Source organism: Cnephaeus nilssonii (assembly GCF_951640355.1).
Source record: "Cnephaeus nilssonii genome assembly, chromosome: 21".
In the NCBI taxonomy this organism is placed as follows: Eukaryota; Metazoa; Chordata; class Mammalia; order Chiroptera; family Vespertilionidae; genus Cnephaeus; species Cnephaeus nilssonii.
This window is the reverse complement of record NC_137092.1, coordinates 19,143,896-19,162,994: the sequence shown is the minus strand read 5'-3', so window position 1 is coordinate 19,162,994 and position 19,099 is coordinate 19,143,896. Positions and strand designations below refer to the sequence as shown.

The following is a 19,099-nucleotide window of genomic DNA, read 5'->3' as shown; positions in this document are numbered from 1 at the left end:
ATTAATTGAATTAGTAGACTAGCTAGGAACATAAAGGAAGAATTGATAAATGAAAGAATACTATATTTTTAGGTAAGACTGGGCATTATAAAGGTTTTGTTGTCTTTTAAACAGTAATGTGCAAATAGCCAAGAAAATTCTGAAAAAAAGGAACTAAATCAGTAACTATTAGCCAGTATTATGAGCTAAAATGAATATAAATGCTATGGTGTGAGCATAGAAATAGATAGATCAATGAAATATAATAGAAAATCTAGAAGGAGTTCCAGATACATGGGCATATGTGCCAAAGGAGGCATCCTATCTAATAAAAGAGTAATATGCAAATTGACTGTACTTCTGCTACACCCACAAGCCACACCCACCAGCCAATCAGGAGCGAATACGCAAATAAACCCTACCAAGATGGCTGCGGCCACGGAGAGCAGGAGGGAGGCTTGGGTTTCCCCAGCGATGGAGGAAGCCAAGCTTTCCACCTGCCCTTGCCGGCCTAGGCCTCCACTCAATGCTACAAAGTTTCAATGATAGAAGATAAATAAATCCCAACAAAAATGGCGGCAGCCACGGAGCTGGAGAGAGCAGGAGGCTAGGGTTGCCCCCGGCGATGGAGGAAGCCAAGCTTCTGCAGCCCTGGCTGGCCTAGGCTTCCACTCCAGGCTACAAAGTTTCAATTATAGAAGATAAATAAATCCCAACAGAAATGGCTGCCGCCACGGAGCGAGCAGAAGGCTTGGCTCTGCTCCAGGCTACAAAATTTCAATTATAGAAGATAAATAAATCCCAGATATCAGGGTCTTTGCTTGGGTCGCCGGGGGGTGTGGCCGGCCTGCAAACCACCATAGGCCCCTTGCCCAGGCCACCCCACGCCCCAAGGGAACCCCCACCCTGATTCGGGACACCCTTCCGGGCAAACCAGCTGGCCCCCACCCATGCACCAAGCTTATATCCTATCTAATAAAAGAGTAATATGCAGATTGACCATCACTCCAACACACAAGATGGCTGGCTGTTCCCATGTGGTCAAAGATCCTGCCCCCATGTGGACACAAGATGGCCACGACAAGATGGCCAGCAGGGGAGGGCAGTTGGGAAGGACTAGGCCTGCAAGGGAGGGCAGTTGGGGGTGATTAGGCCTCCAGGGGAGGGCAGTTAGGGGTGACCAGGCCGGCAGAGGAGGGAAGTTGGGGGTGACCGGGCCTGCAGGGACAGGCAGTTGGGGGGGACCCAGGCCTGCAGGGGAGAGCAGTAGGGGGGGACCAGGCCTGCAGGGGAGGCAGTTAGGGGTGACCAGGCCTGCAGGGGAGGGCAGTTAGGGGCAAACAGGCTGGCAGGGGAGCAATTAGGCATCAATCAGGCTGGCAGGGGAGTGGTTAGGGGGTGATCAGGCTAGCAGGCAGAAGTGGTTAGGCGCAATCAGGAAGGCAGGCAGGCGAGCAGTTGGAAGCCAGCAGTCCTGGATTGTGAGAGGGATGTCCGACTGCCCTTTTAGGCCCGATCCTAAACGGGCAGTCGGACATCCCTCGAGGGGTCTCAGATTGGAGAGGGTGCAGGCTGGGCTGAGGGACACCCCCCTTCCTGCCCACCCCCCCCCATGCATGAATTTCGTGTACCAGGCCTCTAGTTTTATATCAATAATAAAAAAGATGATGAAATAACTGCTATCCGTTTGGAAAAATAATTACAGCTGGTTCTTATCTTTATACCAAAATGAATTACAAATGTATCCGAGATTTAAATATTTAAGAAGGAAACTATAGAGTACTTAGAGATTTTTGTTGTTGTTACATAATTTTATAGTAGGAAAGGATTTTGGAAGCCTGACAACCTAGCATCCATAAAGAAGATGATTTATAAATTTGATTATATAAAAATTAAAAACTAAGATATGTCCTAAACACCACAATTGAAAGAAAAAAGATTAGTGGGGAAATGATATACAAGGGCTGATAATCCCTAACCTAGAATGAACTCCTATAAATCTGTAAGAATGTAGAACCAGTGGAAAGATGGAATATGATGATAAATGAGCAAAGCAGAAGAATACTCATTGCCAATAAACGTGTGAAACTCTGTTCAACTTCACTAATTGCTCAAGAATGCAAATAAAAACAAAACTTGGTATTTTTGAACTATCAGTTAACAAAGATTGATACTACCCAGTGTTTGATGAAATACTGAAAAAAGACTTTATCAGTAGGAGCAATAATAGTTTTGGAGCATTAAAACAGTTTCTAGCCCTAACTGGTTGGCTCAGTGGATAGAGCATCTGCCTGCGGACTGAAATTTAAAACAGACGCTGAGGTATTTAAAACTTAAAACTCCGGTCAAGGGCATGTACCTTGGTTGTGGGCACATCCCCAGTAGGAGGTGTGCAGGAGGCAGCTGATCGATGTTTCTCTCATCGATGTTTTTAACTCTCTACCTCTTTCCCTACCTCTCTGTAATAAATCAATAAAATATATTTAAAAAACAAACAAACAGTTTCTAATGTGCATACATGAGACTTAGCAAGTCTGCTTCTGGTTACTCACACAGGGGTGCAAATACATGTATATAATTATCCATTACTACATTATTTTACCAGCAAAAAAAGTTAGGAATAACTTAAAATGTACTGACTTAAAGGAATAGCCAGGATTATAAAGGGGAGAAAAAAATTACTAAGCAGTCATATATGATCCTGTTTCTGTAAACAGTAATCTTATATACATATGAATATTAAGGCAGGATATGGAGGGAAAAATCTGATGATTATATACCAAATTGTTATCAGTGGTTACCCCTGATGGGTAGATTTTTTTCCCCCCCAGAAATTTGTCAGATATGGGAAACATTTGAAAAAATAGCATTACTCTGTTGGGGGTTTGTGTTTGAAAAATTTTTAAATGCACTAGATAGTTGTGAATAGATTTGTTTTCATTGTTGAGGACCAAGGATACTGGAGTTTGATGACTTAATTTTTTCCTGTGGTTAGATTTAGAATCTACAAGCCTTTTATACCTCAGCGTCTGTTTTAAATTTCGGCATTATTCTACATGATTTCCATTAACCCAATTTTGAAATAATTTCAGTTCTGCATAGGCACACTTATAATCAGCATCAGATCTGATACAAATTACAATTCTTGATTATTTAAATAATTTAATGGAATAAATAGTAAATTTTTCTCAGTGCACACTGGCCTTTTGTTTTATTCTTAATTTATAATATAGGCTCACTGTCCCAAAGCATTTGAGGAGCACCTAAGATAAAATTTTTCAGAACACTGTCCTTTAAAGCTTTTTCTACCCTCTCCTCCAATAAGTTTTAGAAATAGAAATTTCAATGAAAATAACATAGTTATATTAATACAAATATTAATTAGCATAATTTTCTTAAAATTTTTTAAATTGATTTCAGGGAGGAAGGGAGAGGGAGAGGGAGAGAGAGATAGAAACATCAATGATGAGAGAGAATCATTGATTGGCTGCCTCCTGCACACCCTCCTACTGGAAATCGAGCCCGCAACCTGGACATGTGCCCTTACTGGGAATCGAACCATGACCTCCTAGTTCAGTGGTCGGCAAACTGCGGCTCGTGAGCCGCGGTTTGCCGCTCTGTTGACTAATGAGTTTGCCGACCACTGGTAGACTAAATGTTACCATGTAGTTGGAAGCTGTGAGGATTAGGCAGTTGTGGCATATTGTGTGCAAAAAGGTAAAGGGTAGTATATGACAGTGGTCGGCAAACTCATTATAATGTCAACAGAGCGGCAAACCGCGGCTCGCGAACCACATATAGCTTGCAAGCCGCAGTTTGCCGACCACTGTCCTAGTTCATAGGTCGACACTCAACCACTGACCCACACTAGCTAGGCTTAATTAGCATGATTTGTAATGTTACAAATATTATGAGGAATTTTATACTTAATCAGTGTGTCTTGCTTGAGATTTTATACAGGCCTATAATTTTCTTTCTTTGTATTGTCTTTATCTGGTTTTTGGAATTAGGATAATATTGGCCTCATAAAATGAGCTTGGATATATCCACACATGCACATTCTCAAGTTTATAGCTAAAGCCAATGTTTGAAGAGAATTTCTAGAAAACAATGTGCTTAGAATCTTTTAACTTTTGTATCTGTTTCTTAAATGCATTTGGTTTTGCTTTTGTAATTTTGATTTTGGTGTGTGCCTTTGCTCTTTACATAGATTTCGTAAAATGAACAAACGCCTGGGTCCCAGAAGACCCCTGAGTGCCTCTATGGGTCAGCTTAATGAGGTGGGCCTGCCTTCAGCAGCTATCCTTCCTGACGAAGGTGCGGTGGATCTGCCGAACAGAAAACCCCCTGCTCTGCCCAATGGGATTGTGTCAGCAGGGAACACAGTAACGCAGCTGATTCCACGAGGAACAGACCCCAGCTACGATTCTACTCTGAAACCAGTAAAGATGGATCATCTGAGCAGCAGCGCCCCTGGATCCCCTCCTGACCTGTACGTCATTTTCATAACTTATATTTTAAAATTTCTTCTTTATAAATACGAAGTAGAGGAAAAGAAGAATAATCAATGTTTTAAAACTAAATTTTTGGCCATTTTGTTGTTTTTTATTTCTATTTCTTACGTTAATTGATTTTTAAGAAAGCACAGGTGAAATAAGATCCAATTTTATACATTTTGTAGAAGGTATGACTATCGGAAGAAAACAGTTTCCCAAATTTGTGGCAATTCTTTTTTACATTTAACAATTTATGTACATTTCAAGACCTTAAGCTTGACTTGCAGAATTTTATTCCCATAGGCTAGAAACTGTCCCCAAGAGTATCCCACATCCTGTACCTCCGAGGGGGCCATCAGACCTGCCTCCTATGCCTGTCACTAAGCCAATGCAGATGGTACCGCGGGGTTCGCAGTTATATCCTGCCCAGCAGGCAGACGTGTATTATCAGGATCCTCGAGGAGCCGCTCCACCATTTGAACCAGCACCTTATCAGCAGGGTAATGATCTTTCCTTTATTGCGCTCACTTTTCTTAGGAGTTGTGGGAACGATTCCAGGTAAGAATGATCGTATTTGCAGTAGCCTCCTTAAGATAAGTGTATTTTTTAATACTTTGGAAAAAAAAAAACAGATTTTATGATCAGCTAAATAGTATAAAATAAGTGAAGTAACAAAGCTATAAAAGAAAATTGCCTTGGGTGTGGGGAGGGCAATGGTAAGATATGTACACATATAATACCTTAATAAAAAAATTGAAGAAAAAAAAAAAAAAAGAAAATTGCCTTAACTACTAAAAGCAGTTGTATGTTAAATATGTTCATACACAGGGGTTGGAAAAAGTAGGTTTACAGTTGTTATACAAATAAATAATACAATGATTAATAAATAATAATATAAGAATAAAGTGTTTCGTGTACTCACAACTGTATACCTATTTTTGCCCAGCCCTATATTTATGGAAATAACTAGTCACCCAAGTTAACAATGGAAATTTGCTAAGGCAGTATATATTATCCTGACCAAAATTTCCTTCAAACATGAAAAAAGAATTTATTATTACAATGCGTATAAATTAAATACAGTATATTTTTCTTCCTTTCAGTTATCATCGACTATTTTTCTGGGGCCTGTAGTGTATATGAAAAAAGCAGCATACATGCCCTAGCTCTAGGGTTTGACTCAGTGGATAGAGCATTGACCTGTGGCCTGAAGGGTCCCAGTTTCGATTTCGGTCAAGGGTACATGCCTGGGTTGCAGGCTGGGTCCCTGGTAGGGGGCGTGCAGGAGGCAGCCGATCAGTGACTCTCATCATTGTTGTTTCTATCTCTCTCCCTCTCCCTTCCTCTCTGAAAGCAATAAAAATATATTAAATTTTTTTAAAAAAGAAAAAGGCAGCATACATATAGTTTATAGTATAGAATCAATATTAGTTACGAATAGAAAACTGTGGCCCAGCCGGCGTGGCTTAGTGGTTGAACATCAACCTGTGAACCAGGGGGTCTCAATTCGATTCCTGGTCAGGGCACATGCCCAGGTTGCCGGCTCGATCCCCAGAGTGGAGCATGCAGGAGGCAGCTGATCAATGATTCTCTCTCTTCGTTGATGTTTTTATCTCTTTCTCCCTCTCCCTTCCTTTCTTAAATCAATAAAAATATAAAAAAATAAAAAATAGAAAACTGTGCCTGACTGGTGTAACCCAGTGGTTGAGCATCAGGTTGAACCAGGAAGTCACCAGTTCAATTTCGGGTTTCAGACTCGATCCCATGAATGTTTATGTTTCCCAGTAAATATAATAGTTTACACTATACTATAGTATATTGATATGTGCAATAGCATTATGTCTAAAAATATGCATATCTTTATTTAAAAAAACTGTTGGTAAAATGCTGCCCCCATCATCTGGGCCTATTGGAAAAATGGCACCGATAGACTTGCTCCTCATAGGGTTGCCATAAACCTTCAATTTGTAAATAGTATAGTGCTATTTTTTTTTAACAGCTTATTCTGTGTGTTTTGTTTTTTATTTGAATTTTTTTAATAGTGCTGTTATTTTTAAATGGGGATAGATTAACTAAAGGTGTTTTCCATTGCCTTTTCCCAAGGCTATCTCAATTGTGAATCAGAATTGTCTTCTCTACTTTCTAAAGGATAGTTTTAAATTGGTACAGCATCCTCTCTAATAAAATGGTAATATGCAAATTAACCATCACTCCGCTACATAAGCCACACCCACCAGCCAAGCCACGCCCACCAACCAATCAGGGCGAGTATGCAAATTAACCCCAATCCAAGATGGCTACAGCCACAGAGAGCAAGGTTTCCGAGGTAACAGAGGAAGCCAAGCTTTCCATAGCCGTTGCAGGCCTAAGCCTCCACTCAAGCTACAAAGTTTCAATTATAGAAGGTAAACAAATTCAAACAAATGGCAGCAGAATGGAGCTTGAGAGAGCAGGCCAGGGTTGCCAGCGGCAACAGGGGAAGCAAAGCTTTCCGTACACCCTGGCCGGGCTCACCCGCTTAAGGCAACAAAGTTTCAATTGTAGAAGGTGAATTAACTGCCACAGAAATGGCTGCCAGAGCCCCAGGCTTGGCTCCGCCCCAGGCTACAAAGTTTCAATTGTAGAAGGAAAATAAATTCCAGATACCAGGGCCTCCCCTTGGGTTGCCAGGGGGCGTGGCTGGCCTGCAAACCACCACAGGCCCCTCGCTCAGGCCGCCCCACACCCCAAGGGAACCCTCACCCTTATCTGTGACCCACTTCAGGGCAAACCAGCTGGCCCCCACCCATGCACCAGGCCTCTATCTTATCTAATAAAAGAGTAATATACAGATTGATCATCACTGCAACACACAATATAGCTGCCCCCATGTGGTCAAAGATCCTGCCCCCATGTGGACACTAGATGGCCACCACAAGATGGCCAGCAGGGTAGGGCAGTTGGGAGGCACCCAGCCTGCAAGGGAGGGCAGTTGGGAGGGACCAGGCCTGCAAGGGAGGGCAGTTGAGAGGGACCAGGCTTGCAAGGGAGGGCAGTTGGAGGTGATCAACCCTGCAGGAGAGGGCAGTTAGGGGTGACCAAACCGGCAGAGGAGGGAAGTTGGGGGCAAACAGGCTGGCAGGGGAGCAGTTAAGCATCAACCAGGCTGGCAGCAGAGTGTTTAGGGGGTGATCAGGCTGGCAGGCAGAAGCGGTTAGGGGCAATCAGGAAGGCAGGCAGGCAAGCAGTTGGGAGTCAGCAGTCCTCGATTGTGAGAGGGATGTCCGACTGCCCGTTTAGGCCCGATCCCACCAGGAGTCCCAGATTGGAGAGGGTACAGGCTGGGCTGAGGGACAACCCCCTGCCGTGCACGAATTTCGTGCACCGGGCTTCTAGTTATTAATATATATGAAAATATGATAAAAATTGGTTTGTATCTTTCTTTTGACCATCCATTGTCGGAAAAACCCAACTACTTTTGTTGAAGTGACCTTCAATACAGTGTACCAGTTAGGGTTCAATAGTTAGCAGAAAGAGGTTCAATGCATGAAGTTAGGTGTTTATAAAATCAATGGAAAGTGCTGGAAAAGCAGGTTTAAACTAGGCCCGCAGGAATAAGTCCCAGAACTAGCTGCTGAAAGAACCTGTTTTAGTGAAGAAGCAGTAAAAATTGGAACCTTATATCCTTAACTGCTAGCTCCAGAATCACATCACTTGAGGCAAAAGTCTGGAAATTGGGAAGCTGCTAGGTTTGCACCAGATCGCCTTCCAGCTAACACAGTGGCACATTCAGAACTCATGCAAATGAGTGATTTGTGCAACCTGAGCTTCAAGGAAATGTAGTTTTTTGCTTTCCAATGTTTGCATTGTGTTAAGGCACATCTGAAAGACCGTCAAACAATTAAGAGAACCAACCTATAATTGTAGATTCTAAATTAGTTTTTTTTCAGGTCAATTTGTCACTTTTAAGGACAATTTTTAAATGTTATTTTTCATAAAGTTAACCTGAGTACATAGCAGAGGGGAAATATCTAAAGAAATGAGTTGATTGTTAATTATTTATTGTTGAAATATTTTAATGGACAAAGTCTTATATAGAAAATTAGATTAGCTCATTGTTGCTCTGGTTGCTCTTCTGTAACATACAGGTGTGTACTACACTGCGCCACAGTGTGTGTCCCGCTTTGTCCGACCTCCACCATCTGCTCCTGAGCCCGGTCCTCCCTACTTGGATCATTACCCACCCTACCTCCAAGATCGTGTTGTAAACTCTCAATATGGCACACAGCCACAACAGTACCCACCTATGTACCCGCCACACTATGATGGCCGTCGAATATACCCTGCTCAATCTTATCCAAGAGAGGAGATTTTCCGAGATAGTCCTATACCCATTGATATTCCACCTGCAGCAGTACCATCCTATGTACCAGAATCCAGAGAAAGATACCAACAGGTGGAGGGTTACTACCCAGTGGCTCCTCATCCAACTCAGATCAGACCTTCGTACATCAGAGTATGCTGTATTTTTTTCTTATTACATAGATTTAATTTACTTATTGCTTAGAGTGACTGTTTAAAATAAAGCATGCCCTTATTTTTCATCTTGTCATAATTTGGGTAGGTTTTTGTTTTAAATTAAACTATTAAAGGGGGGAAAATTCCCACCCCACTCTCACTAATAACCCTTCTTAGTTTCTGAACTTTAGATGGTTTTATTAACAATTCTAGATCTGTTTGGAAATTACGGCCTCTGACCAAAAAAAGAAATTTAAATTTAGCTCTTTGGGAAATCCTGAGAATTGGGGGGGGGGGGGGGGGGGCGGATTTTGTTTTGCTTTGTTTTAAATGTTGGTATTTCCAAATGTTAAATAAGCTACTGCTTATTTAAAATATGTGCTAAATAAATAAATGTGTTCTGAAGTTCTTTTCAATTTTTACTAACGTTTGCATTTTCAGGAGCCTCCTTATAGCCGGCTTCCTCCTCCTCCCCAGCCCCACCCTAGTCTAGATGAGCTACATCGAAGACGAAAGGAAATAATGGCCCAACTAGAGGAAAGGAAGGTTATCTCTCCACCTCCTTTTGCACCTTCACCAACATTGCCGCCTACCTTCCATCAAGAGGAAGTAAGCACATCATTTTTAGTCTTGGTTATCCATTTTTCCTTTATCAGTCGTTTGACATGTCCTGCCTAAGTAGTCTTTGCTTATTATTCTCAATGTTCTGAAAACATTTTCCCATGTTTTCTTCTAAAAGATTTACCTTTTTATTTCCCATTTAGATCTACAGTCTGTCTAGAATTGATTTTTGTATCCTAGTGTTTTAAGAGTCAAGATCCATTTTTTCCCCCAGAGGATATCTCATTGGCCCAGCACCATTTAATAAAAAGATCATCCTTTTCCCAGGGCCCTGTAGTCACCTTTATCATGGTTGGGAGACTAGATATGTTTCTGGACTCATATTCTGTTTAATTGATATATTTCTGTGTACTTAGACCAATACCACATTGTCTCAGTGTAGTTTTATAATACATCTTATTAATTGGTGATGTTTGTTTTTCAGTTTTACTGTTCTTCAAGGTTACCTTTGCTGTTCTTGGTCCTTGGACTTTCCAGGCACCTTTTGGAATCAGCATATTGTTGTCCACAAAAATATATGCTGCAATTTTTATTAGGGTTACATTTATTCTCTGGATCTGCACTGTCCAATATGTAACCACTAGTCACATGTGACTACTGAGTGCAAAAAATGTGGCTAGTCCAAATTCACATGTGCTATAAGCATAAAATGTACACTGGATCTGAAGATTTAGTACCCCCAAGAGCAAGATACTCATTAATATATTTCTATTAATTACATGTTAAAATGATAATACTTTGGATATACTAGTGTTAGTTTTACAAATACATTATTAAAATTAATTTTAAGTTTCTTTTTATTTTTTAAATGTGGCTGTTAGAAATTTTTAAATTACATGTGTGAGTCTCATATTTTCATTAGACAGTGTTGCTTTAGATCCATTTGGAGAGAAGTGACATCTTTTCACTATTGAGTCTCCAAGAGCATGGTCTTGCCTCCACTTACTTGAATCTTCCTTAATTTCTCTCAGTAATATAATTTTCAGTCTTTTTTAAAATATATTTTATTGATTTTTTACAGAGAGGAAGGGAGAAGGATAGAGAGTTAGAAACATCGATGAGAGAGAAACATCAATTAGCTGCCACCTGCACACCTCTTACTGGGGATGTGCCCGCAACCAAGCTACACGCCCTTGACCGGAATCGAACCTGAGACCTTTCAGTTTGCAGGCCACTGCTCTATCCACTGAACCAAACGGGTTAGGGCTAATTTTCAGTCTTTCACATCTTTCATTAAACTTACTTCTAGATAATTGATTTTTAAGCTATTTTAAATGGAATCCTTTTTGAAATTTTATTTTCTCTTTATTATTAATGTAGAGAAAAAAATATTTTTGTGTATTGACCCTCATATTCAGCAGCCTTGCTAAATTTCCTTATTAATTTTCATATTTGTTGGTGGGTTTTTATGGATTTTCTTGCACACAGTCATATCCTCAGTAGAATAATGACCATTTTTCTTTTCAAACCTTATGCCTCATTTTTTTCTTATCTTGTGATAGCTAGTCCTCCAGAATGGTTTTGAATAAAAGGAATTATAGCATGTATTCTTGGCTTATTTGCAATCGTTTAGTGAATGGAGCATTTAATAATTCATTATATTTACTTTTTTTGTAGATAATTTTTATCAAATTAATGAAATTCCCCTCTCCTTAGTTTATACTATTTGTATAAATGAGATATGCCAAATATTTATTTAAATAGCTGCCCTAGCTGGTTTGGCTTAGTGGATAGAGCGCCAGCCTGCAGACTGAAGGTCCTGGTTTTGTTTCCGGTCAAGGGCACATGCCTGGTTGCAGTCTCGATCCCCAGTAGGGGGCATGCAGGAGGCAGCTGATCAATGATTCTCTCTCATCATTGATTCTCTCTCTCTCTCTCCTTCTCCCTTCCTATCTGAAATCAATAAAAATATATTTAATAAATAAAGAGGAAAGTAGCAGGATGGTAAAGATGATTCAAAGAATAGGAGAGACAGGCTAGTATAGTAGTGAATGTTAGAAAAAAAAAAGAACACTGAAATAAGGTTGCTATAATAAACTGATTAAAGCACTACAGGGCAATAAGCCACACTTTTGGGGGTTGTCTTCTTTGTATTTTTACAGGACACTGTTAATAGTCACCGTGAATGAATATTATTGTCTTTTTAATGTCTACAGGGTCTATAGTGGTGTTCATTTTCCCACTTCTAATATCAGTTAATAATTTTTTTTCAGTCATGCTAGGGACTTACCAGTTTCGTCTTTTCAAAAAACCAGCCTTTGCTTTGTTGATATGAATTCTGGTTTGTTGATTGTACATACTGCCTGAGCTTATAGTATGTATATATGGTGCGTTTTTTTTATGTCAAACAGATCTTCTCAGCAGTGTTGTAGTTGATGCTATGTAAGGAAAATGTCTCACATCCTTTATGTGTAGAATTATTATTCTAAACAACACTGCTGTCTGGCAGATAATGAGTAACAGGAAGTGAAAAGTGAAGTGCATCAGATTACGTATAATAAACAGTAACCTTTTGGGTCTGTGAAAGTCATAACATCTATTAATGTAATTTTACTTGTAAAGTATAAACATTACATGATGGAAAACTGTGTTAGAGACATCTTAGAACCTTGTTATGCCCTACTGTTTTTTAAGAATTATGGAAAGCAATATGACACTGAAAAGTGAGCTAATTTTGGAATCAAACATCTTTGAGGTTTAGCTGTGTCACCCAGTGTGTGATCTTTTGTAAGTTCCCTAGCCTCCCTGAACCCTGAGGCTCAGGTTTCTCTTTGGAAATCAAGCATAGTGAAGCCTATTCATAGTGATGCGGTGAAGATTAAATGAGACATAAGTCATGTGGCACATAGCAGGCATTCAGTGAATAATAACTAGTTACTGACATGCAAAGCTATATACAGTTGACCCTTGAACAACATGGGGGTTAGGAGTGCCAACCCTGTGAAGTCAAAAATCTGAGTATAACTTTTGATTCTCTCAAAAGTTTACTACTGTATAGTTGTCCCTCAGTGGAGGATTGGTTCCAGCACATGCCCCCATATCAAGGGCCACATATGCTCAAGGCCCTTGTAAAAAATGGCATAGAACTATTAATACATTTGACCCTCTGCACCTGTGGATACAAAATCTGGGGATAAAGGGCCAACCGTATGTTTATTGAAAAATAACTGTGTATAGTGAACCTACGCAGTTCAAAACTATGTTGTTCGTGGGTCAACTGTATTTAAATTTCAGTTCTGATCATAAATAATACATATAGAGTTGTGTTAACTTTATACATTGCAAAAATACATAACAAAAATTTCTCCAAAATTTCCATTTTTTATATCATTGTCAGTTTATTAGATATTTCAACTTTTCTATGGGTGAACTAATAAGTATCATTTAGTAATATATCTTAAGGTTTTGTGTGTGTTTTGTATTTTTTTGTTTGTTTTTTTATTTTCATTTAACCAATTACCCTGCATGTCCTTCTGTGTCAGTATATAACCTTTTCTCATTCCTTTCAACAGATGCATAATACATTATGGTCAGAGGGAAAAACCCTCGTTAATAGGGCGTGTCTCTAAAAAGCTAGCTGTTCTACACAAAGTTTGTAAGTGGAAGAGAAATGATAAAAGACAGAATTTTATTATTTTTAAAAATATATATTTTATTGATTTTTTACAGAGAGGAAGGGAGAGGGATAGAGAGTTAGAAACATTGATGAGAGAGAAACATCCATCAGCTGCCTCCTGCACGCCCCCCACTGGGGATGTGCCCGCAACCAAGGTTCATGCCCTTGACCGGAATCGAACCCGGGACCCTTCAGTCCGCAGGCCGATGCTCTATCCACTGAGCCACAACGGTTTCGGCTAAAAGAGACAGAATTTTAAAACTAAAGGTAACACAGTGGCTCAATGGTTGAGCGTTGACCTATGAGCCAGGAGATCATGGTTTGATTCCCAATCAGGGCACTTGCCCCAGTTGTGGACTCGATCGCCAGTGTGTGGGGCATGCAGGAGGCAGCCAATCAATGATTCTCTCTCATCATTGATGTTTCTATATCTCCCTCTCCCTTCCTCTCTGAAATTAGTAAAAATATATTTTTTTAAAATAGATGTAGGATGAAAAAAAAAAGGTATTAACCATAGAAGTAGGAGTTGTGGTTGAAACTGAGTGATATTTGAAAACAGCAGACCCTGTGCCCCACAGAAGACCAATAATGATGATTCAGAAAGCAAGATTGTTTTAGATGGAGGTAGGCATAGAGCCAGTTATGTGTACCAGTGGCCCCTAGGGATCAGTATATGTATCTGAAGCAAAAGCAGCATTGAAGTTGTAGTTCTGGCACTGCCCTAGACTGATGGAGCCTTGGTTAGATCATGTGGACTTGAACATATGAGAGAGATAGTGTGCATCAAAGTACTTTGAATACTGCAAAACATTACACAAGTACGAATGTTGTGAATTTAGTAAAAATAGGTTAGACCTAGAATAGCTATTCTGTCATATAATTTCAGATTTCATCTTGAGAAAACAAAATTATGCATCTTACCCTTTTCACTCCATTGAGTCAACCTCAGGACCAGAAATTTTTCAAGATATGAATTATTACTGTTAAAGAGATTTCAGAAAAAAGTTACTACCATATAGAACATTCAAAATAGTTTTAATGCTCTTGTTTACCTGGTATGTTATTGAGGGGACGGTTAAGCAAAACTTGAGGGCTTGCTACATATTTGCTCATGTATTGACATGATCTAATGAGGAAGAGGATAATCAAACCTCAAAACTCTAGCTTGATTCCTTGAAAGACACTGAGATACTTCCTTTCTGACCTTCTGCTAACAAAATGTAAAAGCTAAACATCATTCTTCACTTGTTTTATATTCTATAAAAACTGTTGTGACAAATCAAATAACCACCATTACCTTGAAGATCCTATGTTGGCACTTACATTTTTAAACAGTGTTTTTCTAACTACTGAGTTTTGAAATTAACTGATTGGGGCATGATTTCTAAGAAATTCCTGCTTTTCCTGAGTTGTTATTCATACACCCATTTCCTATTTTTTCTTTTCTTTTTTTCCCTTTCTTTAGTTATTGGATGAAGACTTGAAGGTAGCTGGGAAATATAAGGGAAATGATTATAGCCAGTACTCTCCCTGGTCATGTGACACCATCGGCTCCTACATTGGAACCAAAGATGCAAAACCCAAAGATGCTGTGGCAGCAGGGAGTGTGGAAATGATGGTATGTGTAATAACTAAACCATAATTAATATAAGCCAAGATAACCAAGTAAATTATCTCCCCATTATAGTACAGATACATAATTGAGCTTTGCTTAAGAGTTTCAGGCCATATTCTATACTATGCACTTGAATTATTTAAAGTATACTTTTTTGTTTGTTTTTTGGGGGTAAATAAAAATATTTTAATACTTACCTAGACAAAAAAGAACATTTATTATATTTCTGTACAGCTAGCAGTTAACCCAACAACTGTTTAGAACCAAAATTAAATTATTTTGCATAATTAATCAAGATCTTGGGTTTCTTGTCCAGGAAATTATAACTCTTTTACAACTTTGAAGTTTAAACAACAAAGTGGAATCTAGTGAACAGTAGTAGTATTTCAGTCAGATTTGGAGCTACTTAACCTCAAGTGAGCTATGGGTATACTGAAATGTTACACTTATGCTATTTTTTTTTAACAAAAAAATAATGTAACACCAATGTACCCAAGCTTAAAATGTAACAATATTTTATCTTAATTACTTCTTTATTAAAAAATAAATAAAACTTCACAAAAGTAGTTAAATCCTCCTGTATATACTTGCCTAATCTCATGTTTCCCCTCCCTCCTTCCTGTCAAGTTCATTCATTTTAACTGCTTTTATCCTATATCATTGGATAACTGAAATCTGACAGTAAATATATATATGAATTATTTCTTTTTCTGCTGGCTGTTTAGACTATTTATTTTATTTAGGCTATTTTTTATCTTTTACTATTATGTGCACTGCTACATTGAACATTTCTGCGTATGTCTCCTTGTGCACATGCATGAAAATTATGCTTAGAGTGGTATTGCTGGGTTAAAAGGTATGCCTTGACTATTCTTTAACATTTGCCCTTATTAACTGTAACAAAGGTTTCCTAGGTTATTATATTGACTTTCGTAGACAAATATTTGGCCAGCTGGTTAAAAGAAGACCAATTCTCTTAATAGAAAAGGAAGACTTAGATGCTAATACTGCTATAAATGAGTAAAGTGATACTTACAGCATAAATATAATTAGATGCCAGAGGGAGGCAGGAAGGGAGGGAAGGAGACAGAAAGATAGATAGATAGACAGAAAGGGATGTAGAGGAAGAAGAAGCGAAAAATGAACCTTTTGTTTTTCTATGATATGATTGGGGACACGTTTTTAGGCCATAGAAAACTCTCTAAGAACAGGAATGAGATGAGGAGGAAGAGATAACAGGAACCCTTGCTTTGTATCTGGCTTTCAGAAAGTTATTATAGTAAAGTAACAAATATTAGCCAAAAAAAACTCATTTTCTTAAATCAGGTTTGCCAACCTTACCTGGATGTAATTGAAAATCTCTTAAATGGTGAAAGAAGTCTAGCTCATTGTTTCTCAGACGTGAATGTCCACATAGATTACCTAGAGTTGTTAAAATGCAGGTTCAAGTTGAGAAAGACTGGGGTGGGACCTGAGAGTCTGCATTTCTAATATTTTCCAATCGCTGCTGCTGCTGCTCCCACACTATATACTATGAGTAGCAATGGTCTAGCAATTAGATTTCCATTTCTATTTATTTCGGTACTTATTTCTTTCTGACTTTTGAAGATCCTATGTTGGCACTTACATTTTTAAACAGTGTTTTTCTAACTACTGAGTTTTGAAATTAACTGATTGGGTCATGATGGGTCTTTAAAGAAATGAATTAGAATAACAATATAAATACAAGAGTACATTTCATATAGTAAGAGTAAATATTTGTGATGAAATTATATTTGAATGTATATATGGGCTGACTCATGATATCTACATATATAAAAGCCTAAGTGACAATTCTGGGCGACCAGTAGGTATGATGTGCAGTGACCACCAGGGGGCAGATGCTCTGACTAGTGACTATGACGCGCACTAACCACCAGGGGGCAAACGCTTAACACAGAAGCTGCCAAGCTACAGTGACTTGGCAGCTGTGGTTCTCAGGTGACGCATCCGGAACCAGAGAGGAGGGAGCCTGATTCTGGGGTGCGTCATCCGAGAAGCGCTCTCTCGCAATCTGGGACCCTTCGGGGGGATGTCGGAGAGCCGGTTTTGGCCCGATCCCTCGAAGGCCAGGCCAAGGGACCCCACCGGTGCACGAATCCGGCCTCTAGTAAAATATATTGTGGAATAGTCAAAGGTTTAAAAAGTGATGTTTTATATGACAACCAACCAAAGGCAACTAATGATTTTAATCTTACCAGTAAGGATATTATACTCTTTTTCAACCTAATTACAGTGCTAGAGGAAATTATGTTAGAGACCTAAGTGTGGGGTGGATTTCTCATTTTACTTATCAGAATGTGGAGAGTAAAGGAATGAGAGACCAGCGGTTGGATCATCAGAGAAGAGCAACAGAAACCAGTGATGATGACCTCATCCCATTTGGAGACCGACCAACAGTATCTCGGTTTGGTGCCATCTCTCGAACTTCCAAAACAATATATCAGGGTGCTGGCCCAATGCAGGCTATGGCACCTCAGGGAGCTCCCACAAAATCTGTTAACATTTCAGGTAAGAACCTCCAGGGTAATCTCATCTAGAGGGTTCACAGACATGAAACCCCCCCCCCCCCCCCCCCCGCAAAAACCCTCCCTACTACTCTCTTACTGTCAGTGCTTCCCATAATCTTCCAAGACAGTCTGTCTTTAAACTTTTCCTCAGAATTATCCCTGTAGGAAGGTAATTATAACCCAGGCAATTCTAGGGGTATAAACTAAAATTAAATGTCTTATATGAAGATTTCCTAGTTTTTTAACAGCTTCATTACTCTTTATTAAAATAATGTATTCTCATTTTTTAAAAATTGAAACAGAAAGAAATTACAAAGACTGATGTTTCATTCAGGGAAAAACAGACATCAGTGCCCTGTTACTGTACTAGGAGACATCTTTCCAGATAGCTGTGTACATACCATGCCTGTGCCTTTTAGGCCATGACTGCCCCAGGAGAATCAAATCTGTGGATTGTGTTGCTCTACAGTGAATTACTCCTCTCTTACAGATTACAGTCCATATGGAACCCATGGTGGCTGGGGAGGCTCTCCCTACTCACCTCATCAAAACATACCTTCTCAGGGACACTTCAGTGAGAGGTATGAGTCATTCTTTTCACTTTTACAAAGTTTTAAAATTATTCAACTTCTCTTATTTTGTTTTTCTAGTCAGTATTTTTAAAAAATAAACATTGTAGCCGAAACCGGTTTGGCTCAGTGGATAGAGCGTCGGCCTGCGGACTGAGGGGTCCCGGGTTCGATTCTGGTCAAGGGCGTGTGCCTTGGTTGCGGGCACATCCCCGGTGGGGGGTGTGCGGGAGGCAGCTGGTCGATGTTTCTCTCTCGTCGATGTTTCTAGCTCTCTGTCCCTCTCCCTTCCTCTCTGTAAAAAATCAATAAAATATATATATATTAAAAAAAAAATAAACATTGTAATTTGTTCCATGCTTTCTTTCCCACCAAAGGGAGAGGATATCCATGTCAGAAGTGGCCAGTCATGGCAAACCCCTTCCATCTGCTGACAGGGAACAGCTACGACTAGAATTGCAGCAGCTAAACCATCAAATTAGCCAACAGACTCAGCTACGTGGACTAGAGGTACTAGCCTATAGATATTTTTTTACTCCAGTTTTAGAAGAGTGCTCCAAGATTTTAGAAGGAGGATCTTTTGAAGTACTATTTTAACAGTTACTAGTACATAGGTGTCCTTTCTTCAAAGAATTGAAGCACTTAGAGTTTAGTTCTGGGACAGTGCGAAAATTATCATTTTATTACCTGAGGATAAGATAGGTTATCTAAATTTTCACAATAGATATTTATCAGCATGTGCTTTAACTTAAAATTGGTTTTTAATTTCTTTAACTTTTAAAAATTTGTCTTATATTCTTTAAATCCCAGCATTTTTATACATATTTAAAAAATAGAAGCTTAGATCTTTGACTTTTAAAAATAGCCTCTGAAAAAATAAATAAATAAAAATAGGCTCTGTATAATAATAGCACCTTCATCAATACAGTTCTTTTAGTTTATAAGTTATTATCACATGTTATTTGATTCATACAATGTCCCTGACAGGTATGTTAGGCAGATGTTATTATTACCCTTTTTTGGTTGAAGATTTTAGTTTTACAGAGATTGAAACATGAGCCCAGGTCTTCAGACTCCAAATTCAGTATTGCTGCTGATTTATGGTTTTATCTTAGTTGAAATTTCTAGTCCCATTTTCTGTCCCAAAAGAATATCAC

At 39.1% G+C, this 19,099-nt stretch overlaps 1 protein-coding gene across 3 annotated transcripts in view; it reads left to right on the top strand.

The window, feature by feature from the left end:
* The window catches only part of RC3H1 (ring finger and CCCH-type domains 1), a 63,002-nt gene that overhangs the window by 32,989 nt on the left and 10,914 nt on the right, over positions 1–19,099 (top strand). For all 3 annotated transcript variants that reach the window (XM_079761536.1, XM_079761537.1, XM_079761535.1), the window contains exons 10-17: positions 4,190–4,471; positions 4,779–4,975; positions 8,603–8,970; positions 9,414–9,581; positions 14,675–14,827; positions 17,161–17,374; positions 17,864–17,954; positions 18,320–18,452. In XM_079761536.1, coding sequence (XP_079617662.1) covers positions 4,190–4,471; positions 4,779–4,975; positions 8,603–8,970; positions 9,414–9,581; positions 14,675–14,827; positions 17,161–17,374; positions 17,864–17,954; positions 18,320–18,452 — 1,606 coding nt within the window. The remainder of the gene's footprint in view (positions 1–4,189; positions 4,472–4,778; positions 4,976–8,602; positions 8,971–9,413; positions 9,582–14,674; positions 14,828–17,160; positions 17,375–17,863; positions 17,955–18,319; positions 18,453–19,099) is intronic.